Below are 21,012 nucleotides of genomic sequence, written 5' to 3'. Positions count from 1 at the left end.
CCCCCCAAACATTCTTAAAATACATTCAAGATACTTTCTTAAAATAGCTTCTTAACTCACACTGAAATCAGTACTTTTGTATGTCATTATTCTTATTGAAGAAAATTTGGTTTACCCTTTGCCTGTCATTTTCTCTTGTGTGTAAATACTCTGGTGAATATGATGAATTCTTTTAGAAAGTTCATTTGTTTTTTCATTATTAATCTCTCTGCCTTTTGAGAAGGTGAAAGTATACCTCATGAGCTTGTCGCCCATTGTAGCACTGTCATACACCAGTATTTGAGTTAGCTCTTAGGTACACAAAGCAAATGGTAAAAACAAATATATTTCACTTTGTATGTTTGTGTATACATACTCCAATTAAGACATTGTGCTTCTATCTGAAATTTATTTTACATAACTTCAGAACTCCTTTAAAACCATATTTTCAAACTTGTAGTGAACTATGTAATTTTATGCAATATTTAGAATAGTTATTTTAAATATTCATCTAAGACCTGACCTAATTTATACAGAACATTAAAGATATAAAAAGCATTCAGTATTTGCATGTACACAGTGGAGATCCAAAAGAGAACCAGAAGACTCAAGGAAAGGAATTCAAAGAGAGCTTAGTAGCATTATGAACATTTAATTTACAGTACTCTTACATAAGTTGACCATAAAATTTAATTTAACAAATACTCTTTATGGTTCACTGGGTAACTCAGGTCTATAAAATGATACTTTTTATAGTACTATCTGATTGCAATTTGGCATTTTTAACAAGGGCATGTAATTAGAAACATAGAGAGACAAACATATATAGTAAGAGAACAAATTTATAAAGGTCCTTGTCTCTTTTTACAATGTATTTAATGTTCAGAGAAAAATATAGGCTGACATGTTTGAAAGTAACATCATTGTCATCAATCACAGGTTGAAATTTCTTATTCATATAGCTTGACCTTGATGTTAGCTTTCATTATATTTTTTAATAAGCTTATTTCTGTCAGATTTGAAGTAGTGGGTGTCCTAATCAGATCTATATAAAGTTAAATTGGTATCCATTTTCATAACCTCATGTGTATTAGCAAAAAGGATAATGGATTATCTTATTTTTAAACTTTTTTTATTAAAAAATTTTATTTGAGTATAGTTGACTTACAGTGGTAGTTTCAGCATAGTAATTTAGTAACTCTGTATGTTATGCTCACCACAAGTATAGCTACCATCTGTTACCATGCAGTGTTTTTACAATATCATTGATTGTATTCCCAATGTGGTATGTTTTATTTCTATGACTTATTTGTTCCATAACCGGAAGTCTAAGTCTACTCTCCTTCACTCATTTTGCCCATCATCCTACTCTCCTTCTCTCTGTTGATCATGTTATTCTCTGTATTTATAGTACTGATTCTGCTCTTTGTTTACTCATTTCTTTTGTTTTTTAGAGTTCACATATAAGTGAGATCATATGGTATTTTTCTTTCTCCATCTGATTTATTTCACTTAGCATAATACCCTCTAGGTTCATCCATGTTGCAAATGGCAAGATATCATCATTTTTAGTGACTGAGTAATATTCCTGTGTATGTGTGTGTGTGTGTGTGTGTGTGTGTGTGTGTGTATACCTACGTATACTACATCTTCATTCGTCTATTGATGGTAGATGTTTGGGCTGCTTTCATATCTTGACTATTGTAAATAATGCTACAGTGAGCATAGAGTGAATATATCCTTTCAAATTAATGCTTTTGTTTTTGGAAAGTAAATACCCAGTAGTGGAATTATTGGATCAAATGATATTTCTGTTGTTAAATTTTTGAGGAACCTCAAAATACTGTTTTCTTCAGTGGCTATACCAATATACATTCTCATCAACAGTGCATGAGGGTTCCTTTATTCCCCCCACATTCTCACTAACATTAGTTAATTCTTATCTTTCATTCTAGCTATTCTGGCAGGTATAAGGTGATATTTCATTGTGGTTTTGATTTGCATTTCCCTGACGATGAGTGATGGTGAGCATCCTCTCATATCTGTTAGCCATCATATGTCTTCTTTGGAAAATTGTCTATTCAGATCTGTCTATTCAGATCCTCTGCCCATTTTTAATTAGTTTTTTTTTTTTCTGATGTTGAGTCATTGTAAGTTCTTTATATATTTTGGATATTAACCCCTTATTGGATATATGATTTTCAATTATCTTCTCCCATTCAGTAGGTTTCCTTTTTGTTTTATTGATGGCCTCCTTTGGTTTTGTAAAAGCATTTTATTTTGATGTAGTCCCAATTGTTTATTTTTGCTTTTGTTTCCCTTGATATAGGAGACATGTATAGAAAAATGTTGCTTTGGCCTCTGTCAAAGAAATTACTGCCTGTGTTCTCTTCTAGGAATTTTTTGGTTTCAGCTCTCACATGTAGGTCTTTAATCTGTTTGGAGTTTATTTTTGTATATGGTGTAAGAAAGTGGTCCAGTTTCAGATGATGAATTATTTTAAATACGGTTTTTTTTTTTACCTTGCATCAAATTTGATGTACAAGTTAAAGTACTCATAATAACTAATGTCATTCCAGATATTATGGGGTTAAGGGTTTTGAATGTAGAAAAGGTAATCACTGTTCTCAAAAATCTAAATGGAGCAATTTTGGATTTATGAATTAGTCTCTCAATTTTAAATTCGTTTGATTGAATAGGACGTGCCCCTCCTCGGAACACAACAGTAGACCTTAACAGTGGAAACATTGATGTGCCTCCCAACATGACAAGCTGGGCCAGCTTCCATAATGGTGTGGCTGCTGGCCTGAAGATAGCTCCCGCCTCCCAGATCGACTCAGCTTGGATTGTTTACAATAAGCCCAAACATGCGGAGTTAGCCAATGAATATGCCGGCTTTCTCATGGCCCTGGGTCTGAATGGGCACCTTACCAAGCTGGCTACTCTCAATATCCATGACTACTTAACCAAGGTGAGACTCCCAGCACCTGGCAGTGTGCCTCATCCAGGCCCCTGCAGTAGCTCCTAATTGTTCTATTTGCTCTTCCTTCTTCATTCTTTACCTTTCAGTCCATTCTTCCCATAGCAGGCGGAGTCATTTTTCTGAAATGTCGATTAGCATGTATCACTTCCCTGGTCAAAACTGTTTAAAGACCTTTTGTTGCTCTTGATGTACATTCTGGGAACCTATGTGACCCCCCTCACTTATCCAGCCTTACTTTGTATCACTCATCCTCTTGCTCTCCATACTCCAGCCACAGGGACTGGCCCTTTTAACTCCTTGGCAAACCAAATTCTCTCACTTCAGAGTTTGGCAAACAAACTCTTTCTCTTAGCATAAACTCTTCCACTTATATGCCGTAAAAATACACTTAGAGTATACAGTTCTGTGGTTTTAGTGTGTTCAAAGAGTTGTGTATCCATTCCTGCTGTTAGTTTTGGAAAGTTCATCAGTCCATAAAGGACTCTTATAGCAGTAGCAGTCACCCTCCATTCCCTTTCCCTCCAGCCCCTGGCTACCACGGATCTATTTGTCTCTGGATTTGCTGATTCTGGGCCTTTCATTTAAATGGAATCCTATAGTAGGTGGTCTTTTATGGCTGGCTTCTTTCTGTTATAATGTTTTCATGGTTTGTTCATGTTGTATCATGTATCAGCACTTAATGTCTTTTTTTGCTGACTAGATAATTCCATTTTGTGAATAGACTATGTTTATCCTTTTATCAGTTGGTGGGTAGTTGGGTTATTTCTACTTTTTAACTGTTAACAAATAGTGCTGCTGTCAACATGTACATGTTTTTGTGTGGACATATGTTCTCATTTCTCTTGGGTTTATTCCTAGGAGTGGAATTGCTGGGTCATATGGTAACTCTTTGTTTAAATTTCCAAGGAACTACCAAACTGTTTCCAGAGTGGCTGGAACCTTTTTACAGTCCCACCAGCAATATATAAGTATTCTAGTTTCTCCACATTCTTGCCAACATTTGTCTGTCTTTTTAATTATTGTCATCCTAGTAGGTGTGAAGTAACATCTCATTATTTGGGTTTGCATTTCCCTGATGGCTGATGATGTTGAGCATCTTTCATGTGCTCATAGGACATTTGTAAGTCTTCTTTGGAGAAATGTCTATTCATATCCTATGTTTATTTTAAAGTTGGGTTATCTTGCTGAATTATATTCTCTATGTATTCTGGATACTAAGGCCATTAACAGATAAAGGATTTGCAAAAATTTCTCCCATTCTTTGGGAAAGATACCATCACTTTCTGATGGTATCTTTGAAGCACACAGGTTTTTAATTTAATGAAGTCCAGTTTGCCTATTTTTTCTTTAATTGCTGTGCTTTGGCGTCATATCTCAATGCCAAACCTGTGGTCCTAACCCATTAACACCTATTGTTTTCTTCCCAGAATTTTACAGTTTTAGCTCTTAGGTTTAGTTCTGTGGTCCGCTTAGAGTTAATTTTGGGGAAGAATGTAAGGAAGGTGTCCAGCTTTATTCTTTTGCATGTGGTCTGCAATTATCACCGCACGATTTTCTGAAGAGACTGTTTGGTTCCCACTGAATTGTCTTGGCACCCTGTGGTCACTTGACCATTACTGTGAGGGTTTATTTCTGGATCACATCAGAACCTTTTACATGTTGTTCTCTCACCTGACCTCATTTTCTCTTATTTCCTAAAGCTGCGTACCTCCCTTTCTACCACTTTTCCTGGTTAATTTGAATTAATCCTTCAGGTCCTGTTGTAAGTTTTACTTCTTTAAATATTCCTAATAATTCTTCAGCTCCTCCTAATTGAAATTAGGCTTTCAAGAAATACTACTTCATATTACTTTGTACTTTTCCAACATACTGCTTTTTAATAATGTATTTATTTTTATTTATTTATTTATTTTTTTTAAAGATTTTATTTATTTATTTGACAGAGAGAAATCACAAGTAGATGGAGAGGCAGGCAGAGAGAGAGAGAGAGGGAAGCAGGCTCCCTGCTGAGCAGAGAGCCTGATGCGGGACTCGATCCCAGGACCCTGAGATCATGACCTGAGCCGAAGGCAGCGGCTTAACCCACTGAGCCACCCAGGCGCCCTTATTTTTATATTTTTACTTTGATGCTTTTCCCCCTCTTAGGGCGCTTGCCTCATGAGAGTGAAGACTATGTTCTTTAGTTTGCTGTTGTATTCTTGGTGCTTCTCACTGTGCTTGTCAATAAAAGTACTTACTGAAAGTCTGGCAGGCCTTACTTTATTCAAGACTGCATATTTGTTTTGGTAGTGACTTATATTTCATTTTACTTTCTACCATAGGGTCATGAAATGACAAGCATTGGACTGCTCCTTGGGGTTTCTGCTGCTAAACTAGGCACCATGGATATGTCAATTACTCGGCTTCTTAGCATTCACATTCCTGCCCTCTTACCCCCAACGTCCACAGAGCTTGATGTTCCTCACAATGTCCAAGTGGCTGCAGTGGTTGGCATTGGCCTCGTATATCAAGGGACAGCTCACAGGCATACTGCGGAAGTCCTGTTGGCTGAAATAGGTATGGCATTAACAGTGCTGTGTCTTCATAAGCGTATACTGCCCTCTCCACAGGAACCCAAGTAAAAACGATAGTAAAATTATAAAAGTTAAGGAAAAATAGTAGCTTTTATTAGAATATTCTTATGCTAATTTAACAAAAAAGTATAAGTAATATTTTCCAAGGCTGATACTCGTGTGCAGGTTATTTATGTGGATGTTTATTTGGTCAGCCTGTTGTTGAGCTCTAGAGATCCTATTTAATGAGCTAACCTGTGTTCTTAATCACTAGTGAGAGTGCTATTTATAGTGCTTTGTCTTTGCTAGGCAATATCTGGCAGTGATCTGCACTTGAAATGCAAAGTTGATTACTTTGATCCCTAGAAACAGTGTTCATTATGTTAGACAATTCTTACTTTCAGGAGAATGGAAGTGATTGACCCTTGCTTTTCCTCCTTTCCATGCTGGCAGTTATGTTGTTAATGAAATGCATTTGCTCTGTCTGTAATTGAGTCTAAAACTTTTGGAAATGTATCTTATGTATTGTTAATCTTTTTCTGACAAGTGGAAATACTGTTGGCATTACTAATATATTCCCTAATTTAGATACATAGTTTCATGTCTTGTTCTATATTCAGGATCTTTTCTATGTATATTTCAGGATATATTGTTGAGGATATATTTTCTCTGGACTTCTGTTAGTTAGCTATTGCCCAGCATCTCAGCTTTAGGCCATAGATCTAAACGTGGGTGTGCTGCTCTGGCTCCTGCTCCAGATGACTTATTCTGGGGCCCAGGCTAGAGGATGTGCTTGTTTTATGGTGATAACAGAAGGCCAAGAGGGAGAACCAAATAATGGAAGCACATTTCAGGCCTTTGCTTACATTGTGCCAGCTAAAATCCCTGGTTAAAGCTAGTCACGTGTTAAGTCAACCATCAGGCTCTGTCAAGAGTATGGATGTGTACATATGAGCACTATAGGGCAGTGAAATATTTCAACAATTTAATCTACTACAGGATGAAATAAATTATTTATAAAGCTGACATTTTTCTGTTACCAAAATATGTAATAGCGTTAAGTTGGTCTGAGAAACATTTATTCAGAAAGATAATTAAGAGTAGCTTTTATTTTTTATTTTTCATTTTTTAAAGATTATTTATTTATTTATTTGACAGACAGAGATCACAAGTAGGTGGAGAGGCAGGCAGAGAGAGAGGAAGGAAAGCAGGCTCTCTGCTGAGCAGAGAGCCCAATGCGGGGCTCGATGCCAGGATACTGGGATCATAACCTGAGCTGAAGGCAGAGGCTTTACCCACTGAGCCACCAAGAGTGGCTTTTAAAGCTTGTTCATCTGCAAGGTGAATCAAAGCACACCTCTTTTACGTGGTATATAGACGATTTCATCTAGATTCATATGCATATGCTCTTTCATAGAATTATAGTCAGGTATACATACTATTTTATATTGCCCTTTATATGTATCATTGTCATAAATGTTTTTTAAAATTAATTTCATATTGTGTAATCTCATTGAATTGGTGTTCTGTAAATTGCCTATTTTCTGATTTTCAGAATTTTTAGTTTATTTCTAATTCTTTGCTATTATATATAAATACTGCTTTTGTATAATATTGCTTACTTTTGTATCAATTTCTTTTTTTTTTTTTTTTAAGATTTTATTTATTTATTTGAGAGAGAGACAGTGAGAGAGAACATGAGAGAGGAGAAGGTCAGAGAGAGAAGCAGACTCCCCATGGAGCTGGGAGCCCTATGCGGGACTCGATCCCGGGACTCTGGGATCATGACCTGAGCCGAAGGCAGTCGTCCAACCAACTGAGCCACCCAGGCGTCCCTCTTTTTTTTTTTTTTAATTACTTTTTTCTTGTGGGTAAAATCCCAGGAGTGTGAAATTTGTTTTGGACAGAGGGGTCTTTATGTATAATACATTTTGCTATCCTAAAGGGTAGAATTAGAATCAGGAGGTGCTTTTTAAAAAAATGAGCTAAGTGTCTGAAAACACAATATTTAGCTTAAAAACTTAGTCTTTCCTGTCCATTATTAGTATTTGAACAGTTAATTGGAAATAGTAAAATAAAAACAAAATGCAAAAGATTAAAAATTAAAACATTTTAGCTTTGCACAGTGGCAGTATCGTAGCCAATGAGGTTTATCCGAGGCGCGATTATTACTAATTGAAAAATTAAAACATTTTTAAGTACTCTTCTTTTAAAATTTTTTTCTATTTCTTGATAATTTTTTCCCCTAGAACATCAGTTTTACTTTAATAATGGAGAACATGTGAACACATCCTTTTTATACTAAATCACTTAAAATGTTTAAAAATAAAACAGATTTTTATATTTTAAGACAAAACAAGAAATACCTTACATGTAAAGATATATATTTATATGAGATCTCACAGACTCCCTGATGTATCAGTTGACTTTTCCTTTTATTGAGAAAACTTTTAGAAATATGGTATTAAGTCATTATCTTCTATTCTCAGTTTTTCTCATATGTATGTACTTGGAAGTGGTCAAGTAGTTTTTTTTTTTCTTTAATAAAACCCAAGGTTTCATAGTGTATAAAAGTCACTGCTTTCAAATTGATACATTAAAAGACCCATCTTGAGCTTTACATTGTAGTAAACCAACAGTTGTGCATATCATCTGTGATAATGTCATATCTTTCTGAGTGGGGTTATATTGAATCCATGGTTCTTATGCAACTTAATAGAAAGCTAATTCTAGGGCGCCTGGGTGGCTCAGTGGGTTAAGCCGCTGCCTTCGGCTCAGGTCATGATCTCAGGGTCCTGGGATCAAGTCCCGCATCGGGCTCTCTGCTCAGCGGGGAGCCTGCTTCCTCCTCCCTCTCTCTGCCTGCCTCTCTGCCTACTTGTGATCTCTCTCTGTCAAATAAATAAATAAAATCTTTAAAAAAAAAAAAAAAAGAAAGCTAATTCTAAAACTTATTATAGAATTTTAAGAGGCCAGGAGGCCAGCTTGAACTGTATTATTTTCTATTTTATAGGACGGCCCCCTGGTCCTGAAATGGAATACTGCACTGACAGGGAGTCTTACTCTTTAGCTGCTGGCTTGGCCTTGGGCATGGTTTGCTTGGGGGTAAGCATTCTCTGTGCCTTCACATGCTTCATTTATGATGTCTGCATGTTGAGACAAATGATCTTCACACTTAACTCTGAACACCACTCTGCCTTACTGTGACTTAACCTGATTCTCAGCTCTTTTTTCTTTTTTTCTTTCTGGATATTTTTCAAAGTACTGGATTTGGAAATGGAGAGAATTTGAAGTGAAGAGTGGGGCTCTAAGGTTTTTATTCCCCTGGCTTAGATGTCAGTGTTCATGAATGAACCAAGGGAATGAACTGTCTTGAATTAAAGACGCAAGATGAAGTGATAGCCCCTCAGACAGAAAAAAGAAAATTATATATGATCAGGATAAGTGTCTATAGTAGTTTCTAGAGATAAACGATGTCCTTTTGACATCTTGTTATTCACTGGGATCTCATTATGTTGTCACCATAGTATTTGCTTTGCGACAGAATGCAGTATGACTTTGTTCCATCTTTAAACACATCCATGAGACATAGTATAGAATTATCGGAAACGTTTGATCAAATCGACTGTGTCACCTGAAATGTGGGTTCTTAAGAACCAACAATACTGATTTATACCGAAACTGAATTCTAAAAAGAAAGTTCAAAATAACATGGAGGACATGGGGAGATGGAGAGAAGGGAGTTGAGGGAAATTGGAAGGGGAGGTGAACCATGAGAGACTATGGACTCTGAAAAACAACCTGAGGGTCTTGAAGGGGTGGGGAGTGGGAGGTTGGGGGAACAAGGTAGTGGGGTCTTAGGGAGGGCACGTATTGCATGGAGCACTGGGTGTGGTGCAAAAACAATGAACGCTGTTACGCTGAAAAGAAATTAAAAAAAAAAAAAGAAAGAAAGTTCACTGTTAGGTTTTTGATTCTTCACATTTGACACATGAACTAAAGAAGCAGATGGTATAATGGAAAAGCCGCATACTGGAAACTGGGACCTTGATTTGGTTCTGACCAGTGAGTCATGTCCTTTAACTACAGTATTGTCTAGTGGTTAAGCAGCTCCATGGATTGTTTTATATCCTTGTTTATACCCAACCCTGCCAGGTACTAGCTCTGTAACCTTGGGCTCTATGTGTGCCTCACTTTCCTCATCTGTAAAATAGTAGCCATTTGGTAGAATTGTCATATTAAGTAAGTTAATCCATTTAAACACACAGAATAGTACCTGAAACAGTGTTCAATAAGTTTATTATTATACTTATTATTGCTGAAATAGTTTGTAGGTACAATAATGAAAGAACTCAGATATTCAGAGTTCAAGTTTCATTTACACACCTCATATATTGTTTTTTATTAGTATAATTAACTGTATTTTGAAGCCTTTATTTTGTGATATGAAAGTATTAAACATATAAGTTTGTCATTTTTTTTTTTTAAAGATTTTTTTATTTCAGAGGGAGAGAAAGCATGTGCACTAGCAACATTCAGGGGGAGGGACAGAGGGAGAGGGAAAAAGAGAATCTCCAGCAGACTCCCTGCTGAGTGAGCATGGAGCCCAGCCTGGGGCTTGATCTCACAACCCTGAGATCATGACCTGAGCCAAAATCAAGAGTCGAACACTCAACCTACTGAGCCATCCAGGCATCCTGAAGTATAGTAATTCTTAATGTGAATAATTAAGAGCTTGTTTGAATGTTAAGTCTTGAGTAATAGTTATTTTAATTTAAAAAACCAAAATACCTTGTTTGAAGTTAGTTCATTCTTTTATTTGCCATGTGTGTGTGTTATGAGTCTTAGTCCATAAGATTTCCTTTCATATGTTTGTTATCTCATTTTCCAGCATGGCAGTAATTTGATAGGTATGTCTGATCTCAATGTGCCTGAGCAGCTTTATCAGTACATGGTTGGAGGTCATAGGCGCTTTCAAGCAGGAATGCACAGGGAGAAGCATAAATCTCCAAGTTATCAAATCAAAGTAAGTTCAAAATAAAGCAACAGATCAAAATTCTGAAAGCTAAGAAGTTAATTTGAAAATAGTAATTTTCTTACCAACATTTGTAAATCTGTTAATTTTAAGCATAGGCTAGTATGCAGAAGAATTTGTAATAATTCAGAACTTTTTTACATAAATAAACTTTTCTTTTTTTTTTTTTTTTTATAGGAAGGAGATACCATAAATGTGGATGTAACTTGTCCAGGTGCCACTCTTGCTTTGGCCATGATCTACTTAAAAACCAATAACAGGTATCACATTCCCCCACTTCACCCCTTGCTATGATAGTGTGACTTCTTTTATGACCTCAGTAGTAAAAATAAATTATTTAATGTATTTATTTTCCTTATACTAGATTAACTTGATTTTGATTCTCTCCAATACTCAAGTTCCACAGATTTTTATCTAGAAACAGTATATTTTGCTATTTTAATCTTTGATAATATAGTTGCTAATTTTTATTGATTTTTGTTTTGTAGTTGATGTCACAACTAGAAAATACCCAAATACCCAAAATACCCTTCATTAATTATGCATGTTATTTGAAGATTGGTTAAACCAGAATCACTTAGCATTATTCTATTCTTGGTTACTATGTATAAAAATGATTTCTGTTTAGTTCAAGAACTTGCCTAATAATCATACCAGCTTCCTTCCCAACTCCCAATAATTAGGGCTGGACACATAAAAGTAGACTTTTGGCATTTATTTTTTTTATATTTTCTTTAGAAGAGTAAGTTAGGTAGGAGACATTAAACTATGTTTTATGTTTTAAGTCTTTTAAGTTAAAAAATGTTCTGAGATTCAAGAATTTTTTCAGCATTGTGAATTTCCCCATTAGAAAAAGTGAATGTATGTAAATTAACAAAATGGTTAAAAACAGGTATTTATTCATCTATTTTGGTGACTGTGTATGATGTTAGTGCTTTCTTGGTAATGGAGATATTTCAGTGAACAAAAAGAAAACCTGAAAAATTCTGTTTTCATAAAGCATATGTTGTCATAGGACAGGCATTTATCCATGACAAATGCTGTATTAGAGGGTATGAAGTACTATGAAAAGCAAATATGGTAATGGATGGAGTGGGGGTTTCTCGAGTGTCTTGGGGTTCCTCATCTTTTTTTCTCTAGTTGAGCAATAATACCTCCTGATACCCTCCACCAACAGATCGATTGCAGATTGGCTTCGCGCTCCTGACACCATGTATCTGCTGGACTTCGTGAAGCCAGAATTCCTCTTGCTTCGGGTATGGCACTTCGTCATTTTTTATTTCTGCTAACATGAGGAGTCTATTTGTGCTTCTCAAGTTTAGCTCGTGAATATAAATGTTTCTGCAGGGGAGGCTTTTGCTATTAATCCATCATCTAGATGTAATTGGTAGTAATCTTTTGAAATTTCCCAAAGTAACTTGTAGGAATGCCAGGAAACACAACCATATTGCTATAATAATACTAAGAGTTAACATTTCAACTTCTTACTTGATTCAACAAGCAGTAAGTGGCTGGGGCTGCTCTATGTTCTTTCATTATTAAGGATGCAGCATTACTATTTAGGGTATAATTAGGGACAGTAACTATTTGGCATAATTGCCTACATTTTTCCCTTTATTCTTTAATGTTTCAACTTGTATGTTTTTAGCCCATGAAAGCTTTTAAGTTGTATAGACAGTGCTAAGATTCCCTGTGATTTTTCTTTTATGAAGCGAGTGTTTAAAAATTCTTTAAACTTTGGTAACAGTTAATTCAATTTAGGGTTTTTTGTGTGTTAAAATTTAAATCTTCAATTTATTTTAATTTATTTTAATGAGTTTAGCTTAGGTTGATATTTTGTACCGTTTTTCAAATTGTACAATTTTTCAAATTGCCTTCAGTTAGGAACTGATTTTTAATATGATCATTGTTATAAAATCTATGAACTTTGCCTGCTCTAAATGATTTTATCTGTTACATTTTTAAGACACTTGCTCGATGCCTGATTCTGTGGGATGATATTTTACCAAATTCCAAGTGGGTTGATAGCAATGTTCCTCAGGTGAGTATATATAATAAATATTGTTATATCTTTAATAGCATAAATTATGATTTCTTGTGGGGTTTTACAAAACCCTGTAAAATACTTATTTTTAATAAAGGCAATATTGATAATTACAGTATCTCTTGAAAACATGGGACCTTTTGGTTTAAGGTTGTGTGCTGACCAGACCACAGTCTTCTGTTTTGTCCCCAGATCCTGAGAAATTGTAGTATTAAAAATTAAGTATACCAAAGTACCCTAAAAAAGTATTTTGACCTCTTTATCCTCATTAAGCTGCCCTCTATAGCACAAACCAGGACCTGTCCTCAGTCCAGAAGCCATGAAAGAGGAAACTTACCAAGTGGTTTTCCTGTCTTCCAAGTGTCCCCTCTCCTCTAGAAACTGCTTGCTTTTGTTTGATCTCTAGTGCATTTAGGTCAAGGATTGGGGAACCATGGCCCACCTATTTTTATAAGTAAAGTTTTTTCAGAATGCAGCCATGTCATTCATTTACTTATTAGGTATAGCTGCTTTTGTGTTAAATCAGGAGTTGCTTTAGATACTATATGATTTACAACCCAGAAATGTTTACTCTTTGGCCCTTCAAGGAAAGGTTTGCTGACTCCTGCCATAATAGTTAATTTTTATAATAGTTAATTTTTGTATTTTGCCTAGAGTTTATGCTTGTTTCCTTTTTTTTTTTTAAGATTTTATTTATTTATTTGACAGAGATCACAAGTAGGCAAAGAGGCAGGCAGAGAGAGAGGGGGAAGCAGGCTCCCTGCTGAGCAGAGAGCCTGATGTGGGACTCGATCCCAGGACCCTGAGATTCTGACCTGAGCCAAACGCAGTGGCTTAATCCATTGAGCCACTCTTGTGCCCCTATACTTGTTTTCTTTTTATTTTTTAATTTTTATTTTTTAGTTTTATTTTTAAGATTTTTATTTATTTATTTGACAGACAGAGATCACAAGTAGGCAGAGAGGCAGGCAGAGAGAGAGTGGGAAGCAGGCTCCCTGCTGAGTAGAGAGCCTGGTTTGGGGTTAGATCCTAGGATCTAGCCTGGTGGGATCATGATCCTGGGATCATGACCCTAGCTGAAGGTAGAGGCTTAACCCACTGAGCCATCTAGGCGCCCACCCACACTTGTTTTCTGCGAGAGAGTCAGTCTGATAGTTTATTCATTCATTACCTAAACTCCTAGATTTATTTCTATTTGTTTAGAAAACTTTACTTATAAAAATAGGTGGGCCATGGTTCCCCAATCCTTGACCTAAATGCACTAGAGATCAAACAAAAGCAAGCAGTTTCTAGAGGAGAGATGACACTTCTAGTTTGTTAGTGAGAAACAGGTGAGGAGGAGTTGTTTTAATTGACTCAGCCATTTGTCAGCCAAAATTTTAACTCCTAGTACATCTGAATATCAGAGATGTCAGTTCTTTCTGAAAGTGCCATTTAAAATCTATATTGTAGGATAAAATTAAACTTTTTTCCCCATTGCTTCATTTAGTGCATATTTGTTGATCTTCTTTAAATGAACTCTATAAATGTTAAACTCTAGGCTACATTTAACATGGATCTGACATGTGGACTGTCCTCAAGAAATGCTAATAAATTTACAAAATTTAGTTTACAAAGTTAAAGATATACACAAAATAACTGTATTCCAGAACAGAAAGTGAAAATCCATGCCAGAGTTCTCTTTTTAACTTTTGTGGAAATGTGGCCCTTGGACTTTGAATACATAGTTATCTTTCTCACATTTCTTTTACTTCAGACTCAATATTTTAAAGTTTGGCCTTTTTATGTCAGGGATCCTCAAATACATGTTAACAAATTCCCAGTTACGTTCATTGATACTTTTTGTCACTCTCCACTTTCTCCTAGTTTTCACCTATTCTTTTCACTGATTCTGTAGCAGGGCCTCTTTTAGGATACAACCTAGTGTCAAAAGATGTCTTAAAAAAGTCACTTTGTAAACGGCTTTTTTTTTTTTTTTTAAGATTTTCTTTATTTGACACAGAGAGATCACAAGTAGGCAGAAAGGCAGGCAAAGGGAGAGGAGGAAGCAGGCTCCCTGCTGAGCAGAGAGCCCGATGTGGGCCTCGATCCCAGGACCCTGAGATCATGACCTGAGCTGAAAGCAGAGGCTTACACTGAACCACCCATGCCCCAGACTGCTTTTTTTGTTTGTTTGGACTTAAAGCACATCTAAAATAACAATAACTACATCTTCATAGCACTTTTTCCTTCATCACAAGCTTTACTCTACAACTTATGTTATGCTCCTAGGCAGTGTTGTACTGTGAGTTGCTCAGGTATTGCCCTCTGTGCATGGGTGGGAACAGTGTGCTCTTTCTGTTATCAGTATGTCTTTGCATCCATAAGACTGTGAACTCCTCAAAGTCAGCTGCTGTGTGTGTCCCTTCTTTCCCTCCTAGCAACTAGCACTTAGTAGCAAGAGCTACTGTGACACTGTTACAGTTAGACTGAAAGAAGGCAGACCATGGCACTAGACTACACTAGAGTCACCCAGCTAGTCAGAGCTGGGGTAAAACGGAAACTAGCTATTAGGACCTCAGATCTTAAGAGTTTTGCATTGTACTCTCTACAAGGCAGAGGAGTTTGTTCATTTCCTGTATGCCTTACCTTGCCTTTAAAGGACTACATTTCTCCCTTTGATTACTCCTTATATTTTTTATTTAAAAAAAAAAAAAAACTTCCGGAGACCATAGGAAAGATGACAAGGACCAGATTGAGGAGGGGTTCTCCCTCTCCTCCCCCAATTATTTACAACCCAAGTTCTTAGTGATGCTTTTTAATGGTTTATGATCAAGTATAGTGTTAGAATACCTAGCTTAATGATGATGATGGTGATGACAATGATAGCAGCTAACACTTAAGACTTAGGCATTAATTTTAAGAGCTTTGAGTAGATTAAGTCTTCTAATTCTCAAAGGAACTTAGAAGGTAGGCACTTAAATTGTGCTCATTTTACAGACAAGACACAGAGCAGTCAAGAAAATTGCTCATAGTCACAGAGCTAGTGTGGGCCCTGCTGAATCTAGGCCTTAAACTCCAGTTTTAAAGACAAAAGGAGCTTATTAAATGCCTGCTGTGAAAATAGAAATATTCCATTCCTATATGATATAATAGACACTTTATATAAATGTTATAATTAGGTTATTTATATGTATATAAATTACTCACGTTGGAGTTATAGCAGTTTTTTAGAATGTCAGTCAATTTCTGAGTAAGTAACATTCAAAATTAAAAATTAAGTCTGAAGAGGAAGGAAGAAAGATGGAATTAGTTATCAGCCTATATTATACAGCCAGCATAATTGCTTACCTCACTGAGATTATCAGAGAGAAAAAGGTATTTTAAGTTTTTTGATTTGGTGATGTTCAGTACATAAAAAGATTGTATCAAGGACACATGGGGTGGCTTACTTGGTTAAGCGACTGCCTTTGGCTCAGGTCATGATCCTCGAGTCCCAGAATCTTGAGTCCCGCTTCAGGCTCCCTGCTCAGCAGGGAGTCTCCTTCTCCCTCTGACCCTCCACCCTCTTGTGCTCTCTCACTCTCTCCCTCTCAAATAAATAAATAAAATCTTGATTTGTATACTTTTTTTTTTTAAAGATTTTATTTGAGAGAGAGAGGGAGCACAAGTGGTGGGCAGAGGTAGCGGGAGAAGCAGACTTCCCTCAGAGCAGGGAGACTGATATGGGGCTTGATCCCAGGACCTGAGACCAGGGCCTGGGCCGAAGGCAGGCGCTTAACCAACTGAGCCACCTAGGCGCCCCTAAATAAAATCTTAAAAAAAAAAAAAGATTGTATCGTTAGTGAGTTTACAATATTTATTGGTTTATTATAGAAAGCATCCTGAAATGTTACTCTCCTAAGCAGTCTTTGAAAAGATTATAAGAATAATTTTCCAAATTTAATTTAAAGTTAATTAAATGATTTAATTGAGTAATTTAAATCAAATTTAAATCTAATAAAGTTGTTTACTAAAACTATAAGGAAAGGGATATGTTTTTTGTTTTTTTTTTTTTTTTGTCAGAGAGAGAGAGAGAGAGAGAGAGCGTGCGCACAGGCAGAGTGGCAGGCAGAGTCAGAGGGAGAGGCAGGCTCCCTGCGGGGCAAGGAGCCCGATGTGGGACTCAATCTCAGGACGCTGGGATCACGACCTGAGCCGAAGGCAGCTGCCCAACCAACTGAGCCACCCAGGCGTCCCAAGGGATGTGTTTCTTAAAAGTAGTTAAAGATTAATATATCTATGGTTTAGTTTAGCTTAGGTAATTTAGTGACTAACCTTACTCTGGTAGGCATAAGGCTAGAAATACCTCATGAATAAGAAGTATATATTTCTGATTCGAGTTCTTTCCAGTTGCTTTTTACCTTCTTCCCACTGCTTTCTCATATCCTTGCTCCAGCCCTATTCTCTAGTAATCTTTGCATTTCACTTCACTGCTGTGAAGTATTACATCAGCCTGTTACTGACTCAGAATACACTTCAGTCCTCCAGTTCATATGCATTCAGTCCTAATCAGTTATTGTTGGGTCTATCTTAGATTGGAAGTTGGATTGCATTCAATGTGATTAAAATATATGTCTTTGAATGAAATGGCTTACTTTATGTAATATGACCATGAAAAGCAGTTATGTTCTTCTTTTTTTTCTTTTCTTTTCTTTTTTTTTTTTTTTTTTTTTTTTTTTTTTTTTTTTTTTGTGAAGGGGCCTGTGGTGCAGGGCAGAGGGAGAGGGAGAAAGAATCAGAAGGAGGCTTCACGCCTAGTGCAGACCTCTTTGTGGGGCTTGATATCACAACCCTGAGATCATGACCTGAGCTGAAATCAAGAGTCAGATGGTTAACCAGCTGAGCCACCCAGGTGCCCCAAAAAGCACAATGTTATTTTTCAAATCATGTAATATTTGTAACTTGAATATTAATGTCCAGGTATTCTTGCTTTCTTTCTTAACAGATTATAAGAGAAAATAGTATCTCTCTCAGTGAAATTGAACTTCCTTGCTCAGAAGATTTGAATTTGGAAACTTTATCGTAAGTCAGGAAATATGTAAATCAAATGAGCTATTATAGAATCTCTCATAAATAAATAGAAATATACTGTGTGGGAGAAGTACTTGATTTGAGTAATTCTGAATCCCCTATGTTTCTAACCATTACTTACCAGATGCTCACAGAGTTAATTTTTTCTTTGTTTTTTGTTTAGGTCTCTGAAGTGTAGAGCTTTTGCCCTCAGAAAACAATATCAGAGATTTAGCTTGTACATAGTCCTCATTTATCCTTTTCATTAAAAATATTGGCAGTTATTTTTTTTTTTTTTAAGATTTTATTTATTTATTTGACAGAGAGAGATCACAAGTAGGCAGAGAGGAGGCAGGCAGAGAGAGAGAGGAGGAAGCAGGCTCCCTGCCGAGCAGAGAGCCCAATGCGGGACTCGATCCCATGACCCTGAGATCATGACCTGAGCTGAAGGCAGCAGCTTAACCCACTGAGCCACCCAGGCGCCCCTTGGCAGTTATTTTTAAAAATTGTCTTCTTTGCTGTGTGTGAAACATGCAGTCAAGAGGCATACTTTATCAGTAAGGGCTACATGGTGCTTCTGCTGAAGAAATTCACTGATGGAGTAGAGGCACAGTTGAGCATTCCCTGAAGAGTGTAAACTAGTTTTGAAAACAGGAATATTTATTATTTTTATCCCCAGAAAATAGTAATAATGAATTTTAAAGCAAAATAAAGGTAGTATTAAATTTCTTGTAATCTGTTTTCAGGCAAGCACATGTCTACATCATTGCAGGAGCCTGTTTGTCTCTGGGTTTTCGATTTGCTGGCTCAGAAAACTTATCAGCATTTAACTGTTTGGTAAGAAGTGTCTTAGTTTATTCTCTTTGTTTAAACAAAGTGTTAATAGGCTTCTTTTAACCTCAGATTTTTTCTTTTGTTTTTCCAGCATAAATTTGCAAAAGATTTTATGACTTATTTGTCTGCACCTAATGCTTCTGTAGTAAGTCTTTTTAATGATCATTCTCCTTGGGAATAAAACTGGAAATTTACTGGTAACTTAGTTACTTATGGATTGTTAAGTATCTCTGCAGTTTGTTGAGTATGGGAGATTTGAAGTTTTGGCTCATCTTTGTATTTGTGGTCTGGGGTATTAATTAGGTGAGAGTATGCTGACTCTTGAAGGATATGCAGGTCTCTAATTCTTGTGATATCAAAAACCGTATCTTTTATGGATTCTCATACCCTATGGCAGGGATCTCAGGACTGAATATTGGTAACTGGTTTTTTTTTTGGTAACTGCTTTTTAAAAAGAAAGTTAGTCCTTAGTAAAAACGCAATTCCTTTTGAGGCATTGCTACTCTAATAACAGGAGATTGTAAGATTTTCCTGATAAAAACCACACAGATTTCTGCAACATTATAATATGAGAAAACTAGAAAATCAAAAAATCTGAAAATAGGTAAATTTGATTATGGTGTATCCAGACATTGTTATACAATGGAGCTATCATACTCGTGCTCTAAGAATTTTTTATGAGTAAAGATTGGTTACATATAATAGATTTAAAAAGTGAAAAATATGTGTAGTGATATCTCAGTTTAATTAAAAAAAATTCATAGATACAAGAAAAGATTTGAGGAAAGGCCAAAATATTTATGGCAGTTTTTTGGGGTGTTATTATTCCAAGAAATTGTTATTTCCTTTTTGATACTTTATTTTCTGACTTTTCTACATTGAACTTAAATTTCATAATCAGAGAAAATTTTTGTTTTTACAGATATTTTTAAAGTTGTAAATATTTGTAGTCTCATGGTGGCCAATTTAGTTTTGATAATAAATGTAATGCAACAGTTATAGTATGTCATCTTTTTGCATTTCCAGACCGGTCCTTACAACCTAGAAACCTGCCTAAGTGTGGTGCTTCTGTCTCTTGCCATGGTAATGGCTGGCTCGGGGAACCTAAAGGTTTTACAGCTTTGTCGCTTCTTACACATGAAAACAGGTGGTGAAATGAACTATGGTTTCCACTTAGCCCATCACATGGCCCTTGGACTTCTCTTTCTGGGAGGAGGAAGGTAAGTGAATATATATTTTTTCTTCAATGAAAGTATCTCTTGAATAAGATCTGTAAGAGTGAGTTATTTTGGTTTTGAAGATACTTGAAAAAAAAATTTTTTTTTAAAGATTTGATTTATTTGACAGAGACATAGCAAGAGAGGGAACAGAAGCAGGCTTCTCTCTGAGCAGGGAGCCTGATGCGGGCCTTGATCATGTGGGCCTGGGATCATGACTTGAACCAAAGGCAGGTGCTTAACAACTGAGCAACCCAGGTGCCCCAATACTTGAAAATTTTTGATCCTGACTGGCTGTTAGCATATTGAGGAGCATTAATATATCTTAAAAGGGCTTTTTGTTTGTTTGTTTGTAGTTTAACCATCAATTATACCTTACTTAATAGAGTTATCATCCTTGCTCTATATTTGCAGAAGAGTCAGTACTCATTTCTTCAGCGTGTCACCTCTTGTTCCCCACTGTTTAGTGACTTTGCCTTTCTACTGAACTGCTCTCTCATAAAGGTTGTGAACACTATCAGTCATCAGCTCCTATGAGAGTTTCTTGGTTTTCCCCTTATTTGCTCTTTTCAGTATCTGTCATTCCTGACCACCTCATCTTTTTGTAAGACTTCCCCAGAATACCTGTCTCTACCCCTGCTGTGCCTCTCCTGTTAACTATTACTTCACTTCTACCCAGAGGTAATCACTATTTAGTCTCCTAACACCTTAGACTGGCTTTGCCTGTTTTTGAAATTCAAGTGGAATCATACACTGTGTGTTATATCATACTTAGAGTGGACCCTTGACCAGCATGGGTTTGAACGGTGCATGTCCACTTACACACAATTGTTTTGGTTAAATAAAGTACAGTGCTGTAAATATATTTTGTCTGCCTTATGATTTTTCTAATATTTTCTTTTCTGTAGCTTTATTTTAAGAGTACAGATTATAGTATGTATGTTCAAAATATGTATATGTTTATCCACTTTTATCTACTTTCAGTCAACAGTAGGCTGTTAGTTAAGCTTTGGGGAAGTTATAAGTTATTCATGGACTTTTTTGACTATGCAGGGTTGTTGGTACCTCTAACCCTCACATTGTTCAGGGGTCAACTGTACTTCTTTGGCTAAACCTTTTGAGAATTGCCCATGTTGCATGGAGCAATGTTATATTCATAGTTCTGTGCTGTTGAATTCCATTGTCTGATTAAACCACAGTTCTCAATCTACTCTGCTCTTGATGGATGTGTTGTTTCTAGTTTGGGGCTGTTATAAATATTCTTGTACATGTCTTTGATTTTGTTATATGTAAGTCTATGCGTGGATCTGTGCAGATATATGTATGTATGCTTAACT

General features: G+C 36.2%; 1 protein-coding gene and 1 pseudogene across 7 annotated transcripts in view; both read left to right on the top strand.

Annotated features, from left to right (window-relative positions):
* Positions 1-21,012, top strand: part of ANAPC1 (anaphase promoting complex subunit 1) — a 102,082-nt gene that overhangs the window by 52,963 nt on the left and 28,107 nt on the right. For all 7 annotated transcript variants that reach the window (XM_059405600.1, XM_059405594.1, XM_059405596.1 and 4 more), the window contains 11 exons: positions 2,679-2,950; positions 5,284-5,518; positions 8,528-8,619; positions 10,406-10,540; positions 10,727-10,809; positions 11,727-11,805; positions 12,516-12,590; positions 17,560-17,636; positions 18,371-18,461; positions 18,550-18,603; positions 19,485-19,678. In XM_059405600.1, coding sequence (XP_059261583.1) covers positions 2,679-2,950; positions 5,284-5,518; positions 8,528-8,619; positions 10,406-10,540; positions 10,727-10,809; positions 11,727-11,805; positions 12,516-12,590; positions 17,560-17,636; positions 18,371-18,461; positions 18,550-18,603; positions 19,485-19,678 — 1,387 coding nt within the window. The remainder of the gene's footprint in view (positions 1-2,678; positions 2,951-5,283; positions 5,519-8,527; positions 8,620-10,405; positions 10,541-10,726; positions 10,810-11,726; positions 11,806-12,515; positions 12,591-17,559; positions 17,637-18,370; positions 18,462-18,549; positions 18,604-19,484; positions 19,679-21,012) is intronic.
* On the top strand, positions 7,629-7,749 carry LOC132022962 (U4 spliceosomal RNA; annotated as a pseudogene).

This window comes from Mustela nigripes, chromosome 7 (assembly GCF_022355385.1).
Source record: "Mustela nigripes isolate SB6536 chromosome 7, MUSNIG.SB6536, whole genome shotgun sequence".
NCBI classification, from domain to species: Eukaryota; Metazoa; Chordata; class Mammalia; order Carnivora; family Mustelidae; genus Mustela; species Mustela nigripes.
Note: the sequence above shows the minus strand (reverse complement) of the source record. Positions and strands in the feature narration are given on the sequence as shown.